Below are 24,665 nucleotides of genomic sequence, written 5' to 3' on the forward strand. Positions count from 1 at the left end.
GTTGTCGTGTTGGTGATTGATAATGATGATGGTGGTGGTGGTGGTGGTGATGATTGTAATGGTGGTGATAAGAAAATGATAGTGATCTTGATCATGACAATTTCGAGAATAATGATAATGATGCTGATACTGATTTACTTTTGAAAACATTTTTTCTTACAGAAAGAGCTCCAAGACAACGTCACCCGGTACGTCCAACTTGCAATATTTAAAGCTCCACCTACGAGAATACGATCACCACATTTGTGCTTTACGTTCAAAGAAATGTATAGAGCATTTTTATATGTGTACGAGAGTAAGTTGTAAACAAATGATCTATTAGTAAAAAAGTTACACTTGAATTTTCCTTCAACAGTCTGCAGACCAGCCTCGAGACCATCCAGAGTGATGCTGTGAGTATGATGTCATGTGATCTGGCTAGCACTCTTGATGTAGACGATATTCGTCTTCAACGTATTGATAGCGAACATCTCCAAAGGCGCAAAATATTAGTAACCCAAATAGAGTTAAAAGGGTAGAGTTTCTTTGAAGGTACCGAGTGTCCTTTGAGGGTGCCTGCACGTAACCCGTAACATAATACAAAACATGATACTAATTGAGTCACATTTATGACGAGTTACACAACGGGAAAAATAACGAGTTACATAACGATTCACATGAAGTCGCATGAAGAGTGACGGGTTACATTACGGGTCACATAACGAGTAACATGACGAGTCACATTAGCGAGTAACATAACGAGTCACATGACGAGTAACATAACGGATGACATTTTATGTGACATTACGGGTCACATAACGGGTAGCGTAAAGGATGACATAAAGTCTAGAGATGTATGGTGAACTTGTCTTTCATGAATTTTGTTTTGCGCGCACCCGTATCGCTACCTACTTTGGAAAGACTATGAAAAGAGGCACAAGATTAATCCCTCCTATTATATCAAGTCTGATTGGGATACTTTTCCGTGCATATTGTTGACCAAAAATCATTTTTTGTGTCTTCTAGGCTTCGCGTTTGCAGTCAGCTCAGCTGTAAGTTTTTCTTTTTTTTCAAAATTCTGCCATGTTTTTCAAGGTGATTCTCGATTTCGAATCCACAAAGCAATCCCTGCCATCTTGACATTGTCCGCGCTATTTCTAGGTCTCTGAAAAAACATCGCAATTACAATCATGAGCTGTGGAACAACGATGTTGGTCAGGTACAGTAGGCTGCTGTGTGTTACCTGTTATGTGAATCGTTAGATTACTCGTTATGTGACCTGTTTTGTCGTTATGTTACTCGTTATGTCACTCGTTACGTGACTCGTTAAGTTACTCGTTACGTCACTCGTTAAGTCACTCGTTATGTGACTCGTTATGTCACTCGTTATGTGACCAGTTATGTGACTCGCTTTGTTACTCGTTTTGTTACTCGTTATATGACTCGTTATGTGACTCTAATGTTCTTGTTGTATTGTATACAATAAGGGCCGCTATTGTTGTTTCTGCTGCTTGCTGATCTTGTTGTTATTTGACTCGTTATGTGACCCGTTATGTCACTAGTTATTTGACCCGTTGTTTGACTCGTTATGTTACTCGTTATGTCACTCGTTGTGTCACTCGTTATGTCACTCGTTATGTCACTCGTTGTGTCACTCGTTATTTGACTCGTTATGTGACCCGTTATGTCACCCGTTATGTTACTCGTTATATGTCTCGTTATGTCAATCGTTATATCACTCGTTATGTCACCCGTTATGTTACTCGTTATGTCACTCGTTATGTTACTCGTTATGTCACTCGTTGTGTCAGTCGTTATGTCACTCGTTATGTCACCCGTTATGTCACTCGTTATTTGACTCGTTATGTTACTCATTATGTCACTCGTTATGTGATTCGTTATGTTACTGGTTATATGACTTGTTATGTCACTCGCTATGTTACTCGTCATATTACTCGTTATATGACTCTAATGTTCTTATTGTATTGTATACAACACAGGCAGTTTTTGTTGTTTCTGCTGCTTGCTGATCTTGTTGTATTGTTATTGTTGCTGCCAACGTGATCCTATCATTTTTTTATCGTTTGTTGTTTTCCTGTGATTTTTCTTTTGTTTGTTTGTCAAAATCGTGTTTGTTGTTGATCCATTTTTATCATCAATCTTTTTGTTATCAGATTCGCGAGAACGAGCAAGCAAGGGAAAAGATCAAGTGAGTTGTGTGACCCTATGGAAACACCCTTCAAAATGATGTAACGCCACCTTAATGTTTAAATCGTTATCTTAGATAGAGTCCAAAAATAAGGGCTTTGCGCAACTCGCGACTACTCAACACGTGACTTCTTCTATTAATCACGTGACTTCTTCTACTCATAACGTGACATCGCTATTTTTCAGGGGGCTCGTGGCCCTCCAGGCTGAGAATGCGGCAAAGATCGCCGAGTAAGTATCGATCCTGGTCGCACATGTCTTAGTATCAATATGTTGTCGAGATTACCTCGGGGTCTTACTAACATGTCTGATTTATTGCTTGCGTTCTTCTAGGCTCATGGACTCGACTAGCAAGCTCGCGGATGTAAATGTGAGTGATTGGACATAATAGGTTATTGAAGTAACAAAATTATTTTCTTTGTTTGTGGTATCGTCACGAATTTCAAAAACATCTCGCAGGTCGACACATCGCAAATTAAAGTACCTATATTTTGCGTCTTTTCTTATAATCTATAAAACTTGCATTTCAGGCCGAGCTGGTCGAGGCTGCAAACACCAAGGACGAGTGAGTAATACACTATACATGTCTAACATGTACACATAGTACACTATAAATGTTTAACATGTACACAAAGTACACTATACATGTCTTACATGTACACATAGTACGCTATACATGTCTAAAATGTACACATAGTACACTATACATGTCTAACATGTACACATAATACGCTATATATGTTTAACATGTACACAAAGTACACTATACATGTCTAACATGTACACATAGTACACTATACATGTCTAACATGTACACATAGTACACTATACATGTCTAACATGTACACATAGTACACTATACATGTCTAACATGTACACATAGTACACTATACATGTCTAACATGTACACATAGTACACTATACATGTCTAACATGTACACATAGTACACTATACATGTCTAACATGTACACATAGTACACTATACATGTCTAACATGTACACATAGTACACTATACATGTCTAACATGTACACATAGTACACTATACATGTCTACATGTCTTAACGCATCGAGTATATAACACTTGTTCTGTGTCGACAGGGAAATCGAGATGCTGCGCGAACAGCTCGAGCACACTGTGAGTATATTTTCAATCTATCGCACATTCGGTCCCACCAATAACCTTTTCTAAGCAAATTACAAGCAAAACTGTTATGTAAGCTACAGGCTGTCATAGCGCCCTCGACGGACTGAGGAGGCATCACAGTACATTCTTTTAAGTCTGTTTTCCTCACAATTTTGCGCAATAGTGCTCAAGTGTTAATGGGTTAATAGGTGTTTTTATTATCTGCAAATATTCTATTTCTATATTCATCTTTTTTTACAGAGGAAGAAGAAGCAGAGCCGCTGGCAAAGGATCAAGTCTCGCGTGCGCACTTTCTTCGGCCGTTAGACACCCGCGCCTTTACACTCATATCTTTTTTTACTTTTTTTTTGCACGATACAGTACTAAAACTCCTTTGAAGAAACACATCCACGAATCACATACGACATTACTTCTTGAATTGCTCATAAATATCATCGAACAATCACAAATGAGCTTCATTGCCCCTACAACATTGCCCACAGAACTCGAAACGGAAAGTCATACTTATTATTATAGCTTTTTTTATTTCTAACTTTGGCCGAGGAGATTGGCTACAGCTTGGTGGTTTTTATAAACCAAAAATCCAAGCGATTCTAATTCAGGCACTTTGAATAATATTACAAATTTCCCAAAAGTACACCAGCGCCCGGACAGGCGACAGTTTGGTATCTTGACCCTGACGAAAATCCAAACGATCCCGATTTGCATTTCTTTCTGTTTTCAAAATATCCAATCTAATTCCACCTAAACTCTCTTGCATTTAAACCCGACATCTTAGACTTATGCGACTTTCCCGAAGAGTAATGTGAAGCAATGAATTATGTGATTTAATATCATAATATTTTCTTTAGTTATATGTTTTTATATCTCAATTTTTGGCTAATAGGCTGATCAAATTGACCTGTTTCTTCGTCTAATTTAGTATTGTATAGTGCAGTCAATCTGGAATTATTGTAAATCCCTGTAAATATTTTTAAATTTTCATGACCAATAATATGGCGCAGCATGGGTGTCGTTAAGAGATGATATTCAACGTGACTAAGTTGAATACAAGACAATGCTACTTTTCTGCTCTCAGGTCAAGGATAGGGCTTGAGATTTTGTAAATAAAATGGCAGCAATCCTAAACGTAACTGTCTCTTCTTGTCCTCGACAATATAAGTGAGAATAGGGAATCCCCAACACAAGGGGGAGATGGACCCAACCCAAGGGGGAGATAGACCCAACCCAAGGGGGAGATGGACCCAACCCAAGGTGGAGATGGACCCAACCCAAGGGGGAGTTGGACCCAACCCAAGGGGGAGATGGACCCAACCCAAGGGGGAGATGGACCCAACCCAAGGGGGAGATAGACCCAACCAAAGGGGGAGATGGACCCAACCCAAGTGGGAGATAGACCCAACCCAAGGGGGAGATGGACCCAACCCAAGGGGGAGATGGACCCAACCCAAGGGGGAGATAGACCCAACCAAAGGGGGAGATGGACCCAACCCAAGTGGGAGATAGACCCAACCCAAGGGGGAGATGGACCCAACCCAAGGGGGAGATGGACCCAACCCAAGGGGGAGATGGACCCAACCCAAGGGGGAGTTGGACCCAACCCAAGGGGGAGATGGACCCAACCCAAGGGCGAGATGGACCCAACCCAAGGGGGAGATAGACCCAACCAAAGGGGGAGATGGACTCTACCCAAGTGGGAGATAGACCCAACCCAAGGGAGGATTGGACCCAACCCAAGAGGGAGATAGACCCAATCCAAGGGTGAGATAGACCCAACCCAAGGAGGAGTTAGACCCAACCCAAGAGAGGATTGGACCCAACCCAAGGTGGAGATAGACCCAACCCAAGGTGGAGATAGACCCAACCCAAGGAGGAAGTAGACCCAAGGGGGAGATGGACCCAACCCAAGGGGAAGATGGACCCAACCCAAGGGGGAGATGGACCCAACCCAAGGGGGAAATGGACACAACCCAAGAGGGAGATAGACCCAACCAAAGGGGGAGATGGACCAAACCCAAGTGGGAGATAGACCCAACCCAAGGGAGGATTGGACCCAACCAAAGGGGGAGATAGACCCAATCCAAGGGTGAGATGGACCCAACCTAAGGGGGAGATAGACCCAACCCAAGGAGGAGTTGGACCCAACCCAAGGGGGAGATGGACCCAACCCAAGGGGGAGATAGACCCAACCCAAGGAGGAGTTAGACCCAACCCAAGAGAGGATTGGACCCAACCCAAGGTGGAGATAGACCCAACCCAAGGGGGAGATAGACCCAACCCAAGGAGGAGTTAGACCCAAGGGGGAGATGGACCCAACCCAAGGGGGAGATGGACCCAACCCAAGGGGGAGATGGACCCAACCCAAGGGGGAAATGGACCCAACCCAAGAGGGAGATAGACCCAACCAAAGGGGGAGATGGACCAAACCCAAGTGGGAGATAGACCCAACCCAAGGGAGGATTGGACCCAACCAAAGGGGGAGATAGACCCAATCCAAGGGTGAGATGGACCCAACCTAAGGGGGAGATAGACCCAACCCAAGGAGGAGTTGGACCCAACCCAAGGGGGAGATGGACCCAACCCAAGGGGGAGATGGACCCAACCCAAGGGGGAGATAGACCTAACCCAAGGGGGAGATGGACCCATCCCAAGGGGGAGACAGACCTAACCCAAGGGGGAGATGGACCCAACCCAAGGGGAAGATGGACCCAACCCAAGGGGTAGATGGACCCAATCCAAGAGGGAGATGAACCCATCCAAAGGGGGAGATTGACCCAACCCAAGGGGGAGATGGACCCAACCCAAGGGGGAGATAGACCCAACCAAAGGGGGAGATGGAGCCAACCCAAGTGGGAGATAGACCCAACCCAAGGGAGGATTGGACCCAACCCAAGGGGGAGATGGACCCATCCCAAGGGGGAGATTGACCCAACCCAAGGGGGAGATGGACCCAACCCAAGGGGGAGATAGACCCAACCAAAGGGGGAGATGGACTCAACCCAAGTGAGAGATAGACCCAATCCAAAAGTGAGATGGACCCAACCCAAGGGGGAGATAGACCCAACCCAAGGAGGAGTTAGACCCAACCAAAGGGAGGATTGGACCCAACCCAAGAGGGAGATAGACCCATCCCAAGGGGGAGATTGACCCAACCCAAGGGGGAGATGGACCCAACCCAAGGGGGAGATAGACCCAACCAAAGGGGGAGATGGAGCCAACCCAAGTGGGAGATAGACCCAACCCAAGGGAGGATTGGACCCAACCCAAGGGGGAGATAGACCCAATCCAAAAGTGAGATGGACCCAACCCAAGGGGGAGATAGACCCAACCCAAGGAGGAGTTAGACCCAACCCAAGGGAGGATTGGACCCAACCCAAGAGGGAGATAGACCCAATCCAAGGGTGAGATGGACCCAACCCAAGGGGGAGATAGACCCAACCCAAGGAGGAGTTAGACCCAACCCAAGAGAGGATTGGACCCAACCCAAGGTGGAGATAGACCTAACCAAAGGGGAAGATAGACCCAACACAAGGAGGAGTTAGACCCAAGGGGGAGATGGACCCAACCCAAGGGGGAGATGGACCCAACCCAAGGGGGAGATGGACCCAACCCAAGGGGGAAATGGACCCAACCCAAGGGGGAGATAGACCCAACCAAAGGAGGAGATGGACCCAACCCAAGTGGGAGATAGACCCAACCCAAGGGAGGATTGGACCCAACCCAAGGGGGAGATAGACCCAATCCAAGGGTGAGATGGACCCAACCCAAGGGGGAGATAGACCCAACCCAAGGAGGAGTTAGACCCAACCCAAGAGAGGATTGGACCCAACCCAAGGTGGAGATAGACCCAACCCAAGGGTGAGATGGACCCAACCCAAGGGGGAGATAGACCCAACCCAAGGAGGAGTTAGACCCAACCCAAGGGGGAGATGGACCCAACCCAAGGGGTAGATGGACCCAAATCAAGGGGTAGATAGACCCAACCCAAAGGGGGAGATAGACCCAACCTACAGGGGGAGATAGACCTAACCCAAGGGGGAGATGGACCCAACCCAAGGGAGGATTGGACCCAACCAAAGGGGGAGATAGACCCAATCCAAGGGTGAGATGGACCCAACCTAAGGGGGAGATAGACCCAACCCAAGGAGGAGTTGGACCCAACCCAAGGGGGAGATGGACCCAACCCAAGGGGGAGATGGACCCAACCCAAGGGGGAGATAGACCTAACCCAAGGGGGAGATGGACCCATCCCAAGGGGGAGACAGACCTAACCCAAGGGGGAGATGGACCCAACCCAAGGGGAAGATGGACCCAACCCAAGGGGTAGATGGACCCAATCCAAGAGGGAGATGGACCCATCCAAAGGGGGAGATTGACCCAACCCAAGGGGGAGATGGACCCAACCCAAGGGGGAGATAGACCCAACCAAAGGGGGAGATGGAGCCAACCCAAGTGGGAGATAGACCCAACCCAAGGGAGGATTGGACCCAACCCAAGGGGGAGATGGACCCATCCCAAGGGGGAGATTGACCCAACCCAAAGGGGAGATGGACCCAACCCAAGGGGGAGATAGACCCAACCAAAGGGGGAGATGGACTCAACCCAAGTGAGAGATAGACCCAATCCAAAAGTGAGATGGACCCAACCCAAGGGGGAGATAGACCCAACCCAAGGAGGAGTTAGACCCAACCCAAGGGAGGATTGGACCCAACCCAAGAGGGAGATAGACCCATCCCAAGGGGGAGATTGACCCAACCCAAGGGGGAGATGGACCCAACCCAAGGGGGAGATAGACCCAACCAAAGGGGGACATGGAGCCAACCCAAGTGGGAGATAGACCCAACCCAAGGGAGGATTGGACCCAACCCAAGGGGGAGATAGACCCAATCCAAAAGTGAGATGGACCCAACCCAAGGGGGAGATAGACCCAACCCAAGGAGGAGTTAGACCCAACCCAAGGGAGGATTGGACCCAACCCAAGAGGGAGATAGACCCAATCCAAGGGTGAGATGGACCCAACCCAAGGGGGAGATAGACCCAACCCAAGGAGGAGTTAGACCCAACCCAAGAGAGGATTGGACCCAACCCAAGGTGGAGATAGACCTAACCAAAGGGGGAGATAGACCCAACACAAGGAGGAGTTAGACCCAAGGGGGAGATGGACCCAACCCAAGGGGGAGATGGACCCAACCCAAGGGGGAGATGGACCCAACCCAAGGGGGAAATGGACCCAACCCAAGGGGGAGATAGACCCAACCAAAGGAGGAGATGGACCCAACCCAAGTGGGAGATAGACCCAACCCAAGGGAGGATTGGACCCAACCCAAGGGGGAGATAGACCCAATCCAAGGGTGAGATGGACCCAACCCAAGGGGGAGATAGACCCAACCCAAGGAGGAGTTAGACCCAACCCAAGAGAGGATTGGACCCAACCCAAGGTGGAGATAGACCCAACCCAAGGGTGAGATGGACCCAACCCAAGGGGGAGATAGACCCAACCCAAGGAGGAGTTAGACCCAACCCAAGGGGGAGATGGACCCAACCCAAGGGGTAGATGGACCCAAATCAAGGGGTAGATAGACCCAACCCAAAGGGGGAGATAGACCCAACCTACAGGGGGAGATAGACCTAACCCAAGGGGGAGATGGACCCAACCCAAGGGGAAGATGGACCCAACCCAAGGGGGAGATGGACCCAATCCAAGGGGAAGATGGACCCATCCCAAGGGGGAGATTGACCCAACCCAAGGGGGAGATGGACCCAACCCAAGGGGGAGATAGACCCAACCAAAGGGGGAGATGGAACCAACCCAAGTGGGAGATAGACCCAACCCAAGGGGGAGATAGACCCAACCCAAGGGGGAGATAGACCCAATCCAAAAGTGAGATGGACCCAACCCAAGGGGGAGATAGACCCAACCCAAGGAGGAGTTAGACCCAACCAAGGGAGGATTGGACCCAACCCAAGAGGGAGATAGACCCAATCCAAGTGTGAGATGGACCCATCCCAAGGGGGAGATAGACCCAACCCAAGGAGGAGTTAGACCCAACCCAAGAGAGGATTGGACCCAACCTAAGGTGGAGATCGACCCAACCCAAGGGGGAGATAGACCCAACCCAAGGAGGAGTTAGACCCAAGGAGGAGATGGACCCAACCCAAGGGGGAGATGGACCCAACCCAAGGGGGAGATGGACCCAACCCAAGGGGGAAATGGACCCAACCCAAGGGGGAGATAGACCCAACCAAAGGGGGGGATGGAACCAACCCAAGTGGGAGATAGACCCAACCCAAGGGAGGATTGGACCCAACCCAAGGGGGAGATAGACCCAATCCAAGGGTGAGATGGACCCAACCCAAGGGGGAGATAGACCCAACCCAAGGAGGAGTTAGACCCAACCCAAGAGAGGATTGGACCCAACCCAAGGTGGAGATAGACCCAACCCAAGGGTGAGATGGACCCAACCCAAGGGGGAGATAGACCCAACCCAAGGAGGAGTTAGACCCAACCCAAGGGGGAGATGGACCCAACCCAAGGGGTAGATGGACCCAAATCAAGGGGTAGATAGACCCAACCCAAAGGGGGAGATAGACCCAACCTACAGGGGGAGATAGACCTAACCCAAGGGGGAGATGGACCCAACCCAAGGGGAAGATGGACCCAACCCAAGGGGGAGATGGACCCAATCCAAGGGGAAGATGGACCCATCCCAAGGGGGAGATTGACCCAACCCAAGGGGGAGATGGACCCAACCCAAGGGGGAGATAGACCCAACCAAAGGGGGAGATGGAACCAACCCAAGTGGGAGATAGACCCAACCCAAGGGGGAGATAGACCCAACCCAAGGGGGAGATAGACCCAATCCAAAAGTGAGATGGACCCAACCCAAGGGGGAGATAGACCCAACCCAAGGAGGAGTTAGACCCAACCAAGGGAGGATTGGACCCAACCCAAGAGGGAGATAGACCCAATCCAAGTGTGAGATGGACCCATCCCAAGGGGGAGATAGACCCAACCCAAGGAGGAGTTAGACCCAACCCAAGAGAGGATTGGACCCAACCTAAGGTGGAGATCGACCCAACCCAAGGGGGAGATAGACCCAACCCAAGGAGGAGTTAGACCCAAGGGGGAGATGGACCCAACCCAAGGGGGAGATGGACCCAACCCAAGGGGGAAATGGACACAACCCAAGGGGGAGATAGACCCAACCAAAGGGGGGGATGGAACCAACCCAAGTGGGAGATAGACCCAACCCAAGGGAGGATTGGACCCAACCCAAGGGGGAGATAGACCCAATCCAAGGGTGAAATGGACCCAACCCAAGGGGGAGATAGACCCAACAGAGGGAGGAATTAGACCCAACCCAAGAGAGGATTTGACCCAACCCAAGGTGGAGATAGACCCAACCCAAGGGTGAGATGGACCCAACCCAAGGGGGAGATATACCAAACCCAATGAGGAGTTAGACCCAACCCAAGGGGGAGATGAACCCAACCCAAGGGGGAGATGGACCCAAATCAAGGGGTAGATAGACCCAACCCAAAGGGGGAGATAGACCCAACCTACAGGGGGAGATAGACCTAACCCAAGGGGGAGATGGACCCAACCCAAGGGGAAGATGGACCCAACCCAAGGGGGAGATGGACCCAATCCAAGGGGAAGATGGACCCATCCCAAGGGGGAGATTGACCCAACCCAAGGGGGAGATGGACCCAACCCAAGGGGGAGATAGACCCAACCAAAGGGGGAGATGGAACCAACCCAAGTGGGAGATAGACCCAACCCAAGGGGGAGATAGACCCAACCCAAGGGGGAGATAGACCCAATCCAAAAGTGAGATGGACCCAACCCAAGGGGGAGATAGACCCAACCCAAGGAGGAGTTAGACCAACCCAAGGGAGGATTGGACCCAACCCAAGAGGGAGATAGACCCAATCCAAGTGTGAGATGGACCCATCCCAAGGGGGAGATAGACCCAACCCAAGGAGGAGTTAGACCCAACCCAAGAGAGGATTGGACCCAACCTAAGGTGGAGATCGACCCAACCCAAGGGGGAGATAGACCCAACCCAAGGAGGAGTTAGACCCAAGGGGGAGATGGACCCAACCCAAGGGGGAGATGGACCCAACCCAAGGGGGAGATGGACCCAACCCAAGGGGGAAATGGACCCAACCCAAGGGGGAGATAGACCCAACCAAAGGGGGGGATGGAACCAACCCAAGTGGGAGATAGACCCAACCCAAGGGAGGATTGGACCCAACCCAAGGGGGAGATAGACCCAATCCAAGGGTGAAATGGACCCAACCCAAGGGGGAGATAGACCCAACCCAAGGAGGAATTAGACCCAACCCAAGAGAGGATTTGACCCAACCCAAGGTGGAGATAGACCCAACCCAAGGGTGAGATGGACCCAACCCAAGGGGGAGATATACCAAACCCAATGAGGAGTTAGACCCAACCCAAGGGGGAGATGAACCCAACCCAAGGGGGAGATGGACCCAACCCAAGGGGGAGATAGACCCAACCCAAGGTGGAGATAGACCCAACCTACAGGGGGAGATAGACCTAACCCAAGGGGGAGAGAGACCCAACCTACAGGGGGAGATAGACCTAACCCAAGGAGGAGATGGACCCAACCCAAGGAAAAGATGGACCCAACCCAAGGGGAAGATGGACCCAATCCAAGGGGGAGATGGACCCATCCCAAGGGGGAGATTGACCCAACCCAAAGGGGAGATGGACCCAACCGAAGGGGGAGATAGACCCAACCAAAGGGGGAGATGGAACCAACCCAAGTGGGAGATAGACCCAACCCAAGGGAGGATTGCACCCAACCCAAGGGGGAGATAGACCCAATCCAAAAGTAAGATGGACCCAACCCAAGGGGGAGATAGACCCAACCCAAGGAGGAGTTAGACCCAACCCAAGGGAGGATTGAACCCAACCCAAGAGGGAGATAGACCCAATCCAAGGGTGAGATGGACCCAACCCAAGGGGGAGATAGACCCAACCCAGGGAGGATTTAGACCCAACCCAAGAGAGGATTGGACCCAACCCAAGGTGGAGATAGACCCAACCCAAGGGGGAGATAGACCCAACCCAAGGAGGAGTTAGACCCAAGGAGGAGATGGACCCAACCCAAGGGGGAGATGGACCCAACCCAAGGGGGAGATGGACTCAACCCAAGGGGGAAATGGACCCAACCCAAGGGGGAGATAGACCCAACCAAAGGGGGAGATGGACCCAACCCAAGTGGGAGATAGACCCAACCCAAGGGAGGATTGACCCAACCCAAGGGGGAGATAGACCCAATCCAAGGGTGAGATGGACCCAACCCAAGGGGGAGATAGACCCAACCCAAGGAGGAGTTAGACCCAACCCAAGAGAGGATTGGACCCAACCCAAGGTGGAGATAGACCCAACCCAATGGTGAGATGGACCCAACCCAAGGGGGAGATAGACCCAACCCAAGGAGGAGTTAGACCCAACCCAAGGGGGAGATGGACCCAACCCAAGGGGGAGATGGACCCATCCCAAGGGGGAGATAGACCCAACCCAAAGGGTGAGATAGACCCAACCTACAGGGGGAGATAGACCTAACCCAAGGGGGAGATGGACCCAACCCAAGGGGAAGATGGACCCAACCCAAGGGGGAGATGGACCCAATCCAAGGGGGAGATGGACCCATCCCAAGGGGGAGATTGACCCAACCCAAGGGGGAGATGGACCCAACCTAAGGGGGAGATAGACCCAACCAAAGGGGGAGATGGAACCAACCCAAGTGGGAGATAGACCCAACCCAAGGGAGGATTGGACCCAACCCAAGGGGGAGATAGACCCAATCCAAAAGTGAGATGGACCCAACCCAAGGGGGAGATAGACCCAACCCAAGGAGGAGTTAGACCCAACCCAAGGGAGGATTGGACCCAACCCAAGAGGGAGATAGACCCAATCCAAGTGTGAGATGGACCCATCCCAAGGGGGAGATATACCCAACCCAATGAGGAGTTAGACCCAACCCAAGGAAGGATTGGACCCAACCCAAGAGGGAGATAGACCCAATCCAAGTGTGAGATGGACCCATCCCAAGGGGGAGATAGACCCAACCCAAGGAGGAGTTAGACCCAACCCAAAAGAGGATTGGACCCAACCCAAGGGGGAGATGGACCCAACCCAAGGGGGAGATGGACCCAACCCAAGGGGGAAATGGACCCAACCCAAGGGGGAGATAGACCCAACCAAAGGGGGAGATGGACCCAACCCAAGTGGGAGATAGACCCAACCCAAGGGAGGATTGGACCCAACCCAAGGGGGAGTTAGACCCAATCCAAGGGTGAGATGGACCCAACCCAAGGGGGAGATAGACCCAACCCAAGGAGGAGTAAGACCCAACCCAAGAGAGGATTTGACCCAACCCAAGGTGGAGATAGACCCAACCCAAGGGTGAGATGGACCCAACCCAAGGGGGAGATGGACCCAACCCAAGGGGGAGATGGACCCAACCAAAGGGGGAGATAGACCCAACCCAAGGGGGAGATAGACCCAACCTACAGGGGGAGATAGACCTAACCCAAGGGGGAGATGGACCCAACCCAAGGGGAAGATGGACCCAACCCAAGGGGGAGATAGACCCAATCCAAGGGGGATATGGACCCATCCCAAGGGGGAGATTGACCCAACCCAAGGGGGAGATGGACCCAACCCAAGGGGGAGATAGACCCAACCAAAGGGGGAGATGGAACCAACCCAAGTGGGAGATAAACCCATTCCAAGGGAGGATTGGACCCAACCCAAGGGGGAGATAGACCCAATCCAAAAGTGAGATGGACCCAACCCAAGGGGGAGATAGACCCAATCCAAAAGTGAGATGGACCCAACCCAAGGGGGAGATAGACCCAACCCAAGGAGGAGTTAGACCCAACCCAAGGGAGGATTGGACCCAACCCAAGAGGGAGATAGACCCAATCCAAGTGTGAGATGGACCCATCCCAAGGGGGAGATATACCCAACCCAATGAGGAGTTAGACCCAACCCAAGGGAGGATTGGACCCAACCCAAGAGGGAGATAGACCCAATCCAAGTGTGAGATGGACCCATCCCAAGGGGGAGATAGACCCAACCCAAGGAGGAGTTAGACCCAACCCAAAAGAGGATTGGACCCAACCCAAGGGGGAGATGGACCCAACCCAAGGGGGAGATGGACCCAACCCAAGGGGGAAATGGACCCAACCCAAGGGGGAGATAGACCCAACCAAAGGGGGAGATGGACCCAACCCAAGTGGGAGATAGACCCAACCCAAGGGAGGATTGGACCCAACCCAAGGGGGAGTTAGACCCAATCCAAGGGTGAGATGGACCCAACCCAAGGGGGAGATAGACCCAACCCAAGGAGGAGTTAGACCCAACCCAAGAGAGGATTTGACCCAACCCAAGGTGGAGATAGACCCAACCCAAGGGTGAGATGGACCCAACCCAAGGGGGAGATGGACCCAACCCAAGGGGGAGATGGACCCAACCAAAGGGGGAGATAGACCCAACCCAAGGGGGAGATAGACCCAACCTACAGGGGGAGATAGACCTAACCCAAGGGGGAGATGGACCCAACCCAAGGGGAAGATGGACCCAACCCAAGGTGGAGATAGACCCAATCCAAGGGGGATATGGACCCATCCCAAGGGGGAGATTGACCCAACCCAAGGGGGAGATGGACCCAACCCAAGGGGAAGATAGACCCAACCAAAGGGGGAGATGGAACCAACCCAAGTGGGAGATAAACCCAACCCAAGGGAGGATTGGACCCAACCCAAGGGGGAGATAGACCCAATCCAAAAGTGAGATGGACCCAACCCAAGGGGGAGATAGACCCAACCCAAGGAGGAGTTAGACCCAACCCAAGGGAGGATTGGACTTAACCCAAGGGGGAGATAGACCCAACCCAAGGGTGAGATGGACCCAACCCATGGGAGAGATAGACCCAACCCAAGGAGGAGTTAGACCCAACCCAAGGGGGAGATAGACCCAACCCAAGGGGAAGATAAATCCAACCCAAGGGGGAGATAGACCTAACTCAAGGAGGAGATAGACCCAACCCAAGTTGGAAATATACCAAACCCAAGCGGGAGATAAACCCAACCCAAGGGGGAGATGGACCCAACCCAAGGGGGGATTGGACCCAACCCAAGGGGGAGATGGACCCAACCCAAGGGGGAGATGGACCCAACCCAAGGGGGAGATGGACCCAACCCAAGGGGGAGATGGACCCAACCCAAGGGGGAGATGGACCCAACCCAAGGGGGAGATAAATCCAACCCAAGTTGGAAATATACCAAACCCAAGGGGGAGATGGACCCAACCCAAGGGGGAGATGGACCAAACCCAAGGGGGGATTGGACCCAACCCAAGGAGGAGATGGTCCCAACCCAAGGGGGAGATGGACCCAACCCAAGGGGGAGATGGACCCAACCCAAGGGGGAGATAGACCCAACACAAGGGAGGATTAAACCCAACCCAAGGGGGAGATAGACCCAATCCAAGGGTGAGATGGACCCAACCCAAGGGGGAGTTAGACCCAAACCAAGGGAGGATTGGACCCAACCCAAGGGGGAGATAGACCCAACCCAAGGGTGAGATGGACCCAACCCAAGGGAGATATAGACCCAACCCAAGGGAGAGATAGACCCAACCCAAGGAGGAGTTAGACCCAACCCAAGGGGGAGATAGACCCAACCCAAGGGGAAGATAAATCCAACCCAAGTTGGAAATATACCAAACCCAAGGGGGAGATGGACCCAACCCAAGGGGGAGATGGACCAAACCCAAGGGGGGATTGGACCCAAACCAAGGAGGAGATGGTCCCAACCCAAGGGGGAGATTGTCCCAACCCAAGGGGGAGATGGACCCAACCCAAGGGGGAGATGGACCCAATCCAAGGGGGAGATGGACCCAACCCGAGGGGGAGATGGACCCAACCCAAGGGGGAGATAGACCCAACCAAAGGGGGAGATGGACTCAACCCAAGTGGGAGATAGACCAAATCCAAGGGTGAGATGGACCCAACCCAAGGGGGAGATAGACCCAACCCAAGGAGGAGTTAGACCCAACCCAAGAGAGGATTGGACCCAACCCAAGGGGGATATAGACCCAACCCACGGGGGAGATAGACCCAACCCAAGGAGGAGTTAGACCCAACCCAAGGGGGAGATAGACCCAACCCAAGGGGAAGATAAACCCAACCCAAGGGGGAGATAGACCTAACCCAAGGAGGAGATAGACCAAACCTAAGGGGGAGAGAGACCTACCCCAAGGGGGAGATGGACCCAACCCAAGGGGGAGATGGACCCAACCCAAGGGGGAGATGGACCCAACCCAAGGGGGAGATGGACCCAACCCAAGGGGGAGATAGACCCAACCAAAGGGGGAGATGGACCTAACCCAAGGGGGAGATAGACCCAACCCAAGTGAGGATTGAACCCAACCCAAGGGGGAGATAGACCCAATCCAAGGGTGAGATGGACCCAACCCAAGGGGGAGATAGACCCAACCCAAGGAGGAGTTAGACCCAAACCAAGGGAGGATTGGACCCAACCCAAGGGGGAGATAGACCCAACCCAAGGGTGAGATGGACCCAACCCAAGGGGGAGATAGACCCAACCCAAGGAGGAGTTAGACCCAACCCAAGGGGGAGATAGACCCAACCCAAGGGGAAGATAAATCCAACCCAAGGGGGAGATAGACCTAACCCAAGGAGGAGATAGACCCAACCTAAGGGGGAGATAGACCTAACCCAAGGGGGAGATGGACCCAACCCAAGGGGGAGATAGACCCAACCCAAGTTGGAAATATACCAAACCCAAGGGGGAGATGGACCCAACCCAAGGGGGAGATAGACCCAACCCAAGGGGGAGATGGACCCAACCCAAGGGGGGATTGGACCCAATCCAAGGGGGAGATGGTCCCAACCCAAGGGGGAGATGGAGCCAACCCGAGGGGGAGATGGACCCAACCCAAGGGGGAGGCGGACCCAACCAAAGGGGGGAGATGGACCTAATCCAAGGGAGAGACTGACCCAACCCAGCATGCCAGCACCTGTAAATTTTGGCAGCAGTAATATGATTGGTTATTATTCATGTTTTCACTAGATAATTTCTCGTAGTAATTTCTAATAGTATTGAACACCAGTTATTATTCGTGTGAAGGATTCTAAAAACAGTATGATTGTTTTCTAGTAATCATCGGTGTTTAGAGAGTGTTCATTAAATACACCGAGGGGGGGAGGAAAGATATTAGGGGGAGGCTCTGAAAATTAGCCACCAAAACTGGGGGCTAAAAAAAACCGGTCCTCTAAAGGGGGGGGGGGGGGTGGGCTCTGATTTTTTTAATGGAGCCATGCGCTGTTTCCACCCTCAACCTGCACCCTCTCTACTCTCATACCCCTCCCACAGCCTTACCCCACTCAGCACTTTTTCTATCCCCCCATCCTAAACCCTGCAACCAACATCTACCCGTAGCCCACCAACACCCTTACTCTTACTCCACCCGTGTCTCTCTAATCCCAACACCTACTCTCCCGCACTATCCTACCCCAACCACCACAGCTCTCTTGCACCCTTATTTTCCTCCACCAAACCCCATCATCCTCCTACCACCTCTACCCGGACCACACCACAACCCGCCTCCTTTCCTACACTCATACCAGACCATCAGCCATCATCGCCCTTTTGCATCCTTGTTGCTTCCACCATCCCCTATCCTCTTTTCACCTATTTTCCAATCACAAAAAATTCCTGTTATTCGTTTTTATCCTATAAACCACATCCTTTACAAAGTTTGTTCCCTGCCTATCCCGACCCAACCTACTAATTTACTCGTGCCTGGACATGAAACCAAATAAATTATGTCCGCCTAAAGGAACACACAAAATAACTAGATTACCACCAATCATCATCAGGCAGAAGGTTTTGTTAGTCTACTATCCAAATACATCATCTACCGTTTGTCTTATTATAAGCCTTATTCCAAGTTTTCATTACACTCAAGCAAAAGTACACGGTTATCAAGAATAAATATGTTTCTCTCGTCCACAATAGGAGTAACCCTTACTTCAACATGCCACATAAAAACATCACCTTTTTACTTTCCAATATGCATCAAAGTTGGTTTCCTGCCAAACAAATCTACAGTGTAGCAGATAAACACCATGGGATTCCAGCAGTACCAATACACGACCACAACCCAAGGGAGATAAGCAAACGACGGTCCTTCAGTATTGTTCCCGCATTTCATTTCATTCAAGAAACTCTGCAAGCAACTCCACGCCACATGCACCTGCAAATCCGCCATCTTCTTTTACCATACATACTGTACCACGTGATGTTCCCGGAAATAATCCAACCGTAAATAAAATAGCGCGCGCGTTCACAATGAGCACGAGCTTTGCAAACCGTTGTAAGCTGTTATCACGTACACTCTCCACTTTTTCAAAAACCGCTTAAATATAAACCACGCTTACAACAAGGTAAAAAATAATGTTCTCCTAATAATTTAATCCTTTTTAACTTCGATATCTATTTTATTAGCGCCCGAGGAATACATGTGTACTTTACAACATAACAAGTACTTACATTTCTTAAGTGCCATTCAATAAGTTCGTCGATTTATTTGCACGTTTGTCAGCCATGCTCACTACAAACTTATCTCACATATATTTTTGGCTTCCAATAGCACCATCCAGCTATGTAAGAAATCCTACCAGGCTCAAGATAGCTTAAAAGTCTTAAAAGCCAAGGCCAATACATTAAATTTAGTAAACAGCTAGCAAGCGAAGAAGGTAGAGAAAATCTACGATGTCTAAGGCCAACAAAGGAAGGTTTGTATTGAACACACCACACCATCCACTTCCCTATAGCAGCCTTACGTTGACGTGTAGGGGTGAGGTGAATTGGCTAGCCACTCATTCACTTTGAAACACGTCTCAAATGCGAACTTTTTCCTTACTAGGTATCTCCATATTTCCTCTTCCCCCTAGCATCCCTCGGCTCCCGGTTTCCACTCTCCCCTTCTCATTTGACTAGTACTTGGTCTTACCTCCTGATGATAAACCCTGTACTAGAAAACACGTGAGGCTGCTTAACTTTTCAAAGAGCTCTATGAAATATTCTATTCCTTATTTTCCGTCATTTTTATTATACATTTATGTGCATGTTTTTAACTACTGTTGTTTTCGTTTATATTTTAACTCACTTCTTTCTCCATCAGCCTTTTTGTTTTCCGGTCTATACCTCCCCTTCCCACTACCTCCTTCCCATTCACACTATACGCCATGGTAAGAACAACCGCATCACTATCCCGGACACTCCTTATACTCCAACTCCACTCACCGTAGCATTATCCCCACAATTACCCACCACCCCTCACCCCTGCCACCAATCTTTACCTGCATCACAATCATTATTCCCTTTTATGTCCCCCTTCTCCCCAGGTGCCATGGTACGAATACTCGCTTTTAATAACCCCCCCCCCCCCCCCCAACAAAAAAAAGATTAAATATTAAGCCTAATGACAGATGTATTAAATACTTCTTTATAACTGTCTTTATAAACCATAATAAAGATACTACCAGTATAGAACATTTGGTTTTACCGATACAGTTTATTATCAGAATAACAGGAACAAATTTAAATGGACTTCTTAACAGTGCTGGAGCATGCAAATCCCCAAAACGATATACATACATTTTTTTTTTACGTTGGACATATCCCTTTTTTACAGAAAAATATTCTTAACAAAAACAAATATACACGTATATGCCTTCACAGGCGTCATAAGGGGCGGACCATTTGACATTTGAGAGGGGGGGGGGGGGGTTTGAAAAGCAAACAAATGATTGAAAAAAATCCCTGCACCATTTAACATGTTTTTACATGAAAAAAATATGCAGTATGCCTAAAAGAATTACCACCTTTTGATCATGAGAAAAAAAATCCTGCTCACTTGAATTTAACCCCCCCCCCACCTCTTGGGTTGCCTTTTTTATTATTTTCATGTCTGTTCATTCCAAAATCGCTACGAAGGTAAAAAGCTAGATCCGTCCCTGTGTTAGACTCTGAAACAATGATGAACTTGACTAAATCATCAAATCGGACAAGGATGGCAACTTCGCAGTATTTTTTTTCCAGAGTTAAAGCCTTTGTTGTTTATTAAGGTCGTAAGGGGGAGGGGGGGGGGCAAAATTTTGGGGTTCTGAAAGGGGGGGCATCGAAAAAAATGTCAAATGAAAAGGGGGGGGGGGGGGCGGAATTCTAAGGTCTCTTGAGTGAAAATCTTCCCTGCCCCCTCTTGATGTATTTAATGAACACCCCCTTATCACCACAAATATTTAGTAGCATCTTATGTGTTTAGTTTTTTTTTTTTTGCCGTTTGAAAGCTATGTTGCATATTTTACGTAATGCATGCGTGGTTTGCATACTTTTTCCTTTAAAAAATGTAAAAAAAAAAACATTGAGGCCATATATAAAACTCTGTTGCCTGTTTTATATATGTCCTTATTGTTTCTTACATTTTTTAAAGGGAAAAGTATAATACAAACCATGCATGTATTTCCGTAAAATATCGATCTATTTAATATCAATCGCGTGTTATTAAATAGGAAAAAATTCTGCCGTGCTCCCTTGGCCTGACAACGATGCAGCAATGGGGATCCATGCGCCCGATAACCAGGCTGATATGGAAACCACAACACCCGAAGAGGATGGCTAGGTCCATGTGAGAAAATATACACGTTCACTAACCTATCTTCGCTTGTTATGTCCACAGGACGAGGTTTTTGAAAAGTAAGTATTTTTTTAGATTCATACATTCTTGCAGCATACTAATACTTAATTCAGAAAAATAAGATTGACTACATTATCACACACTATCTACGCGAAAATTGAGTGAGCACTTCAAGTATGACACTAGCACGCTATTCCTTCGGTCCCGACAAGACCTTGACTGGATTTAACTAACTCGCGTGATTTTTTAGGGAAACTGACTTAGAAGTTGAAAATAAGGAGCAGCAGGAAAAATGGAAAGAAATGGACGATGGTGGTACCATGGAGTACCTCGTGCCCGACAACGATGCAGCAATGGGAGTCCATGCGCCCGATAACCAGGCTGATATGGAAAACACAAACACCCGAAGAGGATGGCGAGCTCACTGTTGCTGTCGCTGCAACAGCTAGCTAGCATTTATTGCGAGGTAACTGTTGCAGCATCCATGACTGTGAGGTCAGTAATTTAGCATCTAAAGATAAATGCAAGCTCACTGTTACAGCATCCGAGCCGTCCTCGAGAAAGAGGATACAAAGGTTAGCATTTCAGCATTATATTAGGCTTACGTCATCAATCATAAGTATCTTGCGAGCGCATTTGCCGGAAGTCATTAGCCGTAGAAATGTCGAAGGTGGCAGAGAAAGGCGAGTCATTAAATGGAAGAAAAGGTGCAAATCACGTGATAGCGGTTCGATTTACTAAGGTTCTGTTCTCATATAACTTGGTAGACCATGGCAATAGGGTACCATAGCCTACCCTTGGGTGCTTTTATTATAAAACGTTTTTGCACATAGGATAAAGGATTCTAGCAAAATTGTTAATACACGAGTTTTGAATAACAATTTGTTTTTATAGATTAAGTTACCCATCTATCTGTTGTGAAATTCCCTCTAACCAACGGCCACTATATCAAGTGCCATGATACTACAATCCCTGCCAAAACTGTTGACCCATTTCGCCAAATCGGTATCACTTTTGTGCGTATGGGTGCATACCGGTTAAGCACTTGTCAAGCACATCAATTTTCTCCCCCCCCCCCCCCCCCACCACACCAATGTTGCTGACTTAGACATGGAACTCAGCTAGCACATACTAAGGATAGGCGCTCAACAGTAGCACAGGGGATGGGAGGGGGAGCATTTATTTCTGTAGCACACGTGATTGCCAGACATGGGATTTTGGGAAGGTGTAGCTTAATAGGTGAATTGGTCAACTAGCTTCAGAGCGAACTTTCCAGGCGAGTGGGTTGCTTCTTCCTTACCCCCCGAACCCACCTGGCTACGGGCCATCGTCTACGCTCCCAGGACTAGTAAAAACAATATTATCCCCCCCCCTTCTAAATCTTACTGGGTACCCTCCGATGACCACTCCTCAATGCTTGCTGTAGAACCTCCTCCGCCGCTCTCTCCCCTGTCTCTATCGCCGAAGGGACGGTGGCAGAGACCTTGACATTCGTTGCCTCTCCCGCGAAAAACAGTCGACCGCTGACCGAACTAGCTAGATGGTGCCGTAGGCCGTGCGCACGCGCAGTGGGACTGCTGTAGCCACCTCTGACGTAGGGGTGTTTGGACCAATGATAGTACACGTAGTTGACCAGGTTGTCAGAGGCTGGTCGGGGTTCCTCAGGGGTCCTTGAATGGTGAACTAGCATTAGACTCTACCTCCGAATAAACTTGTTCAAATTGTATCCGGTGCAGGGTCTATAACTATTTTACATTGTACAGGGAAGTAAGAATAAAGGTTCTGTTTACGACCTCCCCGAGCTGCACGCAGAAAGAGACTGTACGTAACAAGATACTTTATAAACTATGTTTACGGTAGGAAATTTTGATCGAAAATTGATTAGAAATAATAAGATGAAATGTAGGGAGCTGACCGTATTTCAATTTTACACAAATGGAACTGCATACCCTTTTATAGCAATATTTCAAAGATCTTTTTTCATGTCCAAATCTGATGTCATAGCAATAAAACACAAATAAACACAATCCCCAATAGATTTATAAATTTAAATACATGCGGGAAGATAGGGAAGGGGGGGGGGGGGAGTGTGCAGCGGATTTCTTTTAAACAAATAGCTAAATCTTGGGCATTCTGAATATAATATCCATTTCTGCACACCCCATCGAGCAAAACCTGGCAACGTGCCTGAAAAGTAAACATCAAAGTGATGGAGGGATATAGAAATGGGAGTTACCGAAAGAGGTGGAGATCGCGATGCATAAACCCTATCGAAGAAAACGAGAGAAGAAGAATGGTCAGAAGCAGAGAGGAAACAGAGAAAAACATTTCCAAATCTGCAGAAAAAAGAAAAAGCTCTCACCCAAAAATGGTATCCAGTTGCCCCAGGAATCTGGCACACACTTCTTCACTAGACAGGTGAATATTCGATGCCGCCTTGTCAGCGGTCATAAAACCCACAACCACGTGACACTGTTCATCATGTTGGGTGGAGTCAGCCATGTTATAATGGCACTGGTTCCCTTGTTGGGTGTGGTCAGTCATGACACAGGGGCACTGCTTCATTTGTTGGGTGGGGCCAGTCATGTTACAGGGGCACTGCTTCCCTTGTTGGGTGGGGCCAGTCATGTTATAATGACACTGGTTCCCTTGTTGGGTGTGGTCCGTCATGTTACAGGGGCACTGCTTCCCTTGTTGGGTGGGGCCAGTCATGTTACAGGGGCACTGCTTCCCTTGTTGGGTGGGGCCAGTCATGTTATAATGACACTGGTTCCCTTGTTGGGTGTGGTCCGTCATGTTACAGGGGCACTGGTTCCCTTGTTGGGTGGGGCCAGCCATGACACAGGGGCACTGGTTCCCTTGTTGTGTGGGGCGAGTCATGACAAAGGGGCACTGGTTCCCTTGTTGGGTGGGGCCAGTCATGACACAGGGGCACTGCTTCCCTTGTTGGGTGGGGCCAGCCATGTTACAGGGGCACTGGTTCCCTTGTTGTGTGGGGCCAGCCATGTTACAGGGGCACTGCTTCCCTTGTTGGGTGAGGCCAGTCATGACACAGGGGCACTGGTTCCCTTGTTGGGTGGGGCCAGCCATGTTACAGGGGCACTGGTTCCCTTGTTGGGTGGGGCCAGTCATGTCACAGGAGCACTGCTTCACTTGTTGGGTTGGGCCAGCCATGTTACAGGGGCACTGGTTCCCTTGTTGGGTGGGGCCAGCCATGTTACAGGGGCACTGGTTCCCTTGTTGGATGGGGCCAGCCATGTTACAGGGGCACTGGTTTCCTTGTTGAGTGGGGCCAGCCCTGATACAGGGGCACTGGTTCCATTGTTGGGTGGGGCCAGCGATGTTACAGGGTCACTTGTTCCCTTGTTGGGTTGGGCCAGCCATGATACAGGGGCACTGGTTCCCTTGTTGGGTGGGGCCAGCCATGATACAGGGGCACTGCTTCCCTTGTTGGGTGGGGCCAGCCATGTTACAGGGGCACTGCTTCCCTTGTTGGGTGGGGCCAGCCATGTTACAGGGGCACTGGTTCCCTTGTTGGGTGGGGCCAGTCATGTCACAGGAGCA

At 49.9% G+C, this 24,665-nt stretch overlaps 1 protein-coding gene and 2 long non-coding RNA genes across 6 annotated transcripts in view; all 3 read left to right on the top strand.

Annotated features, from left to right (window-relative positions):
- Positions 1-24,665, top strand: part of LOC5508014 (intracellular protein transport protein USO1) — a 55,074-nt gene that overhangs the window by 10,476 nt on the left and 19,933 nt on the right. The window contains exons 8-17 of one of the 4 annotated variants that reach the window (XM_048729945.1): positions 163-188; positions 356-392; positions 1,006-1,031; positions 1,141-1,198; positions 2,154-2,188; positions 2,374-2,418; positions 2,521-2,557; positions 2,718-2,752; positions 3,289-3,325; positions 3,575-3,811. In XM_048729945.1, coding sequence (XP_048585902.1) covers positions 163-188; positions 356-392; positions 1,006-1,031; positions 1,141-1,198; positions 2,154-2,188; positions 2,374-2,418; positions 2,521-2,557; positions 2,718-2,752; positions 3,289-3,325; positions 3,575-3,640 — 402 coding nt within the window. In that variant the 3' untranslated portion in view covers positions 3,641-3,811. Of the gene's footprint in view, positions 1-162; positions 189-355; positions 393-1,005; positions 1,032-1,140; positions 1,199-2,153; positions 2,189-2,373; positions 2,419-2,520; positions 2,558-2,717; positions 2,753-3,288; positions 3,326-3,574; positions 3,812-24,665 lie in introns of those variants that run through there. The other 3 variants (XM_048729946.1, XM_048729948.1, XM_048729947.1) reach the window with 3 other exon arrangements.
- LOC116615097 lies at positions 18,742-19,193 on the top strand. The gene is made up of 2 exons (XR_004294844.2): positions 18,742-18,846; positions 19,053-19,193. It is a non-coding gene; the product is annotated as an uncharacterized LOC116615097 (long non-coding RNA).
- On the top strand, positions 20,910-21,387 carry LOC125568243. Its single transcript, XR_007312186.1, has 2 exons — positions 20,910-21,160; positions 21,352-21,387. It is a non-coding gene; the product is annotated as an uncharacterized LOC125568243 (long non-coding RNA).

The sequence above is a fragment of the Nematostella vectensis genome, chromosome 7, assembly GCF_932526225.1.
Source record: "Nematostella vectensis chromosome 7, jaNemVect1.1, whole genome shotgun sequence".
NCBI classification, from domain to species: Eukaryota; Metazoa; Cnidaria; class Anthozoa; order Actiniaria; family Edwardsiidae; genus Nematostella; species Nematostella vectensis.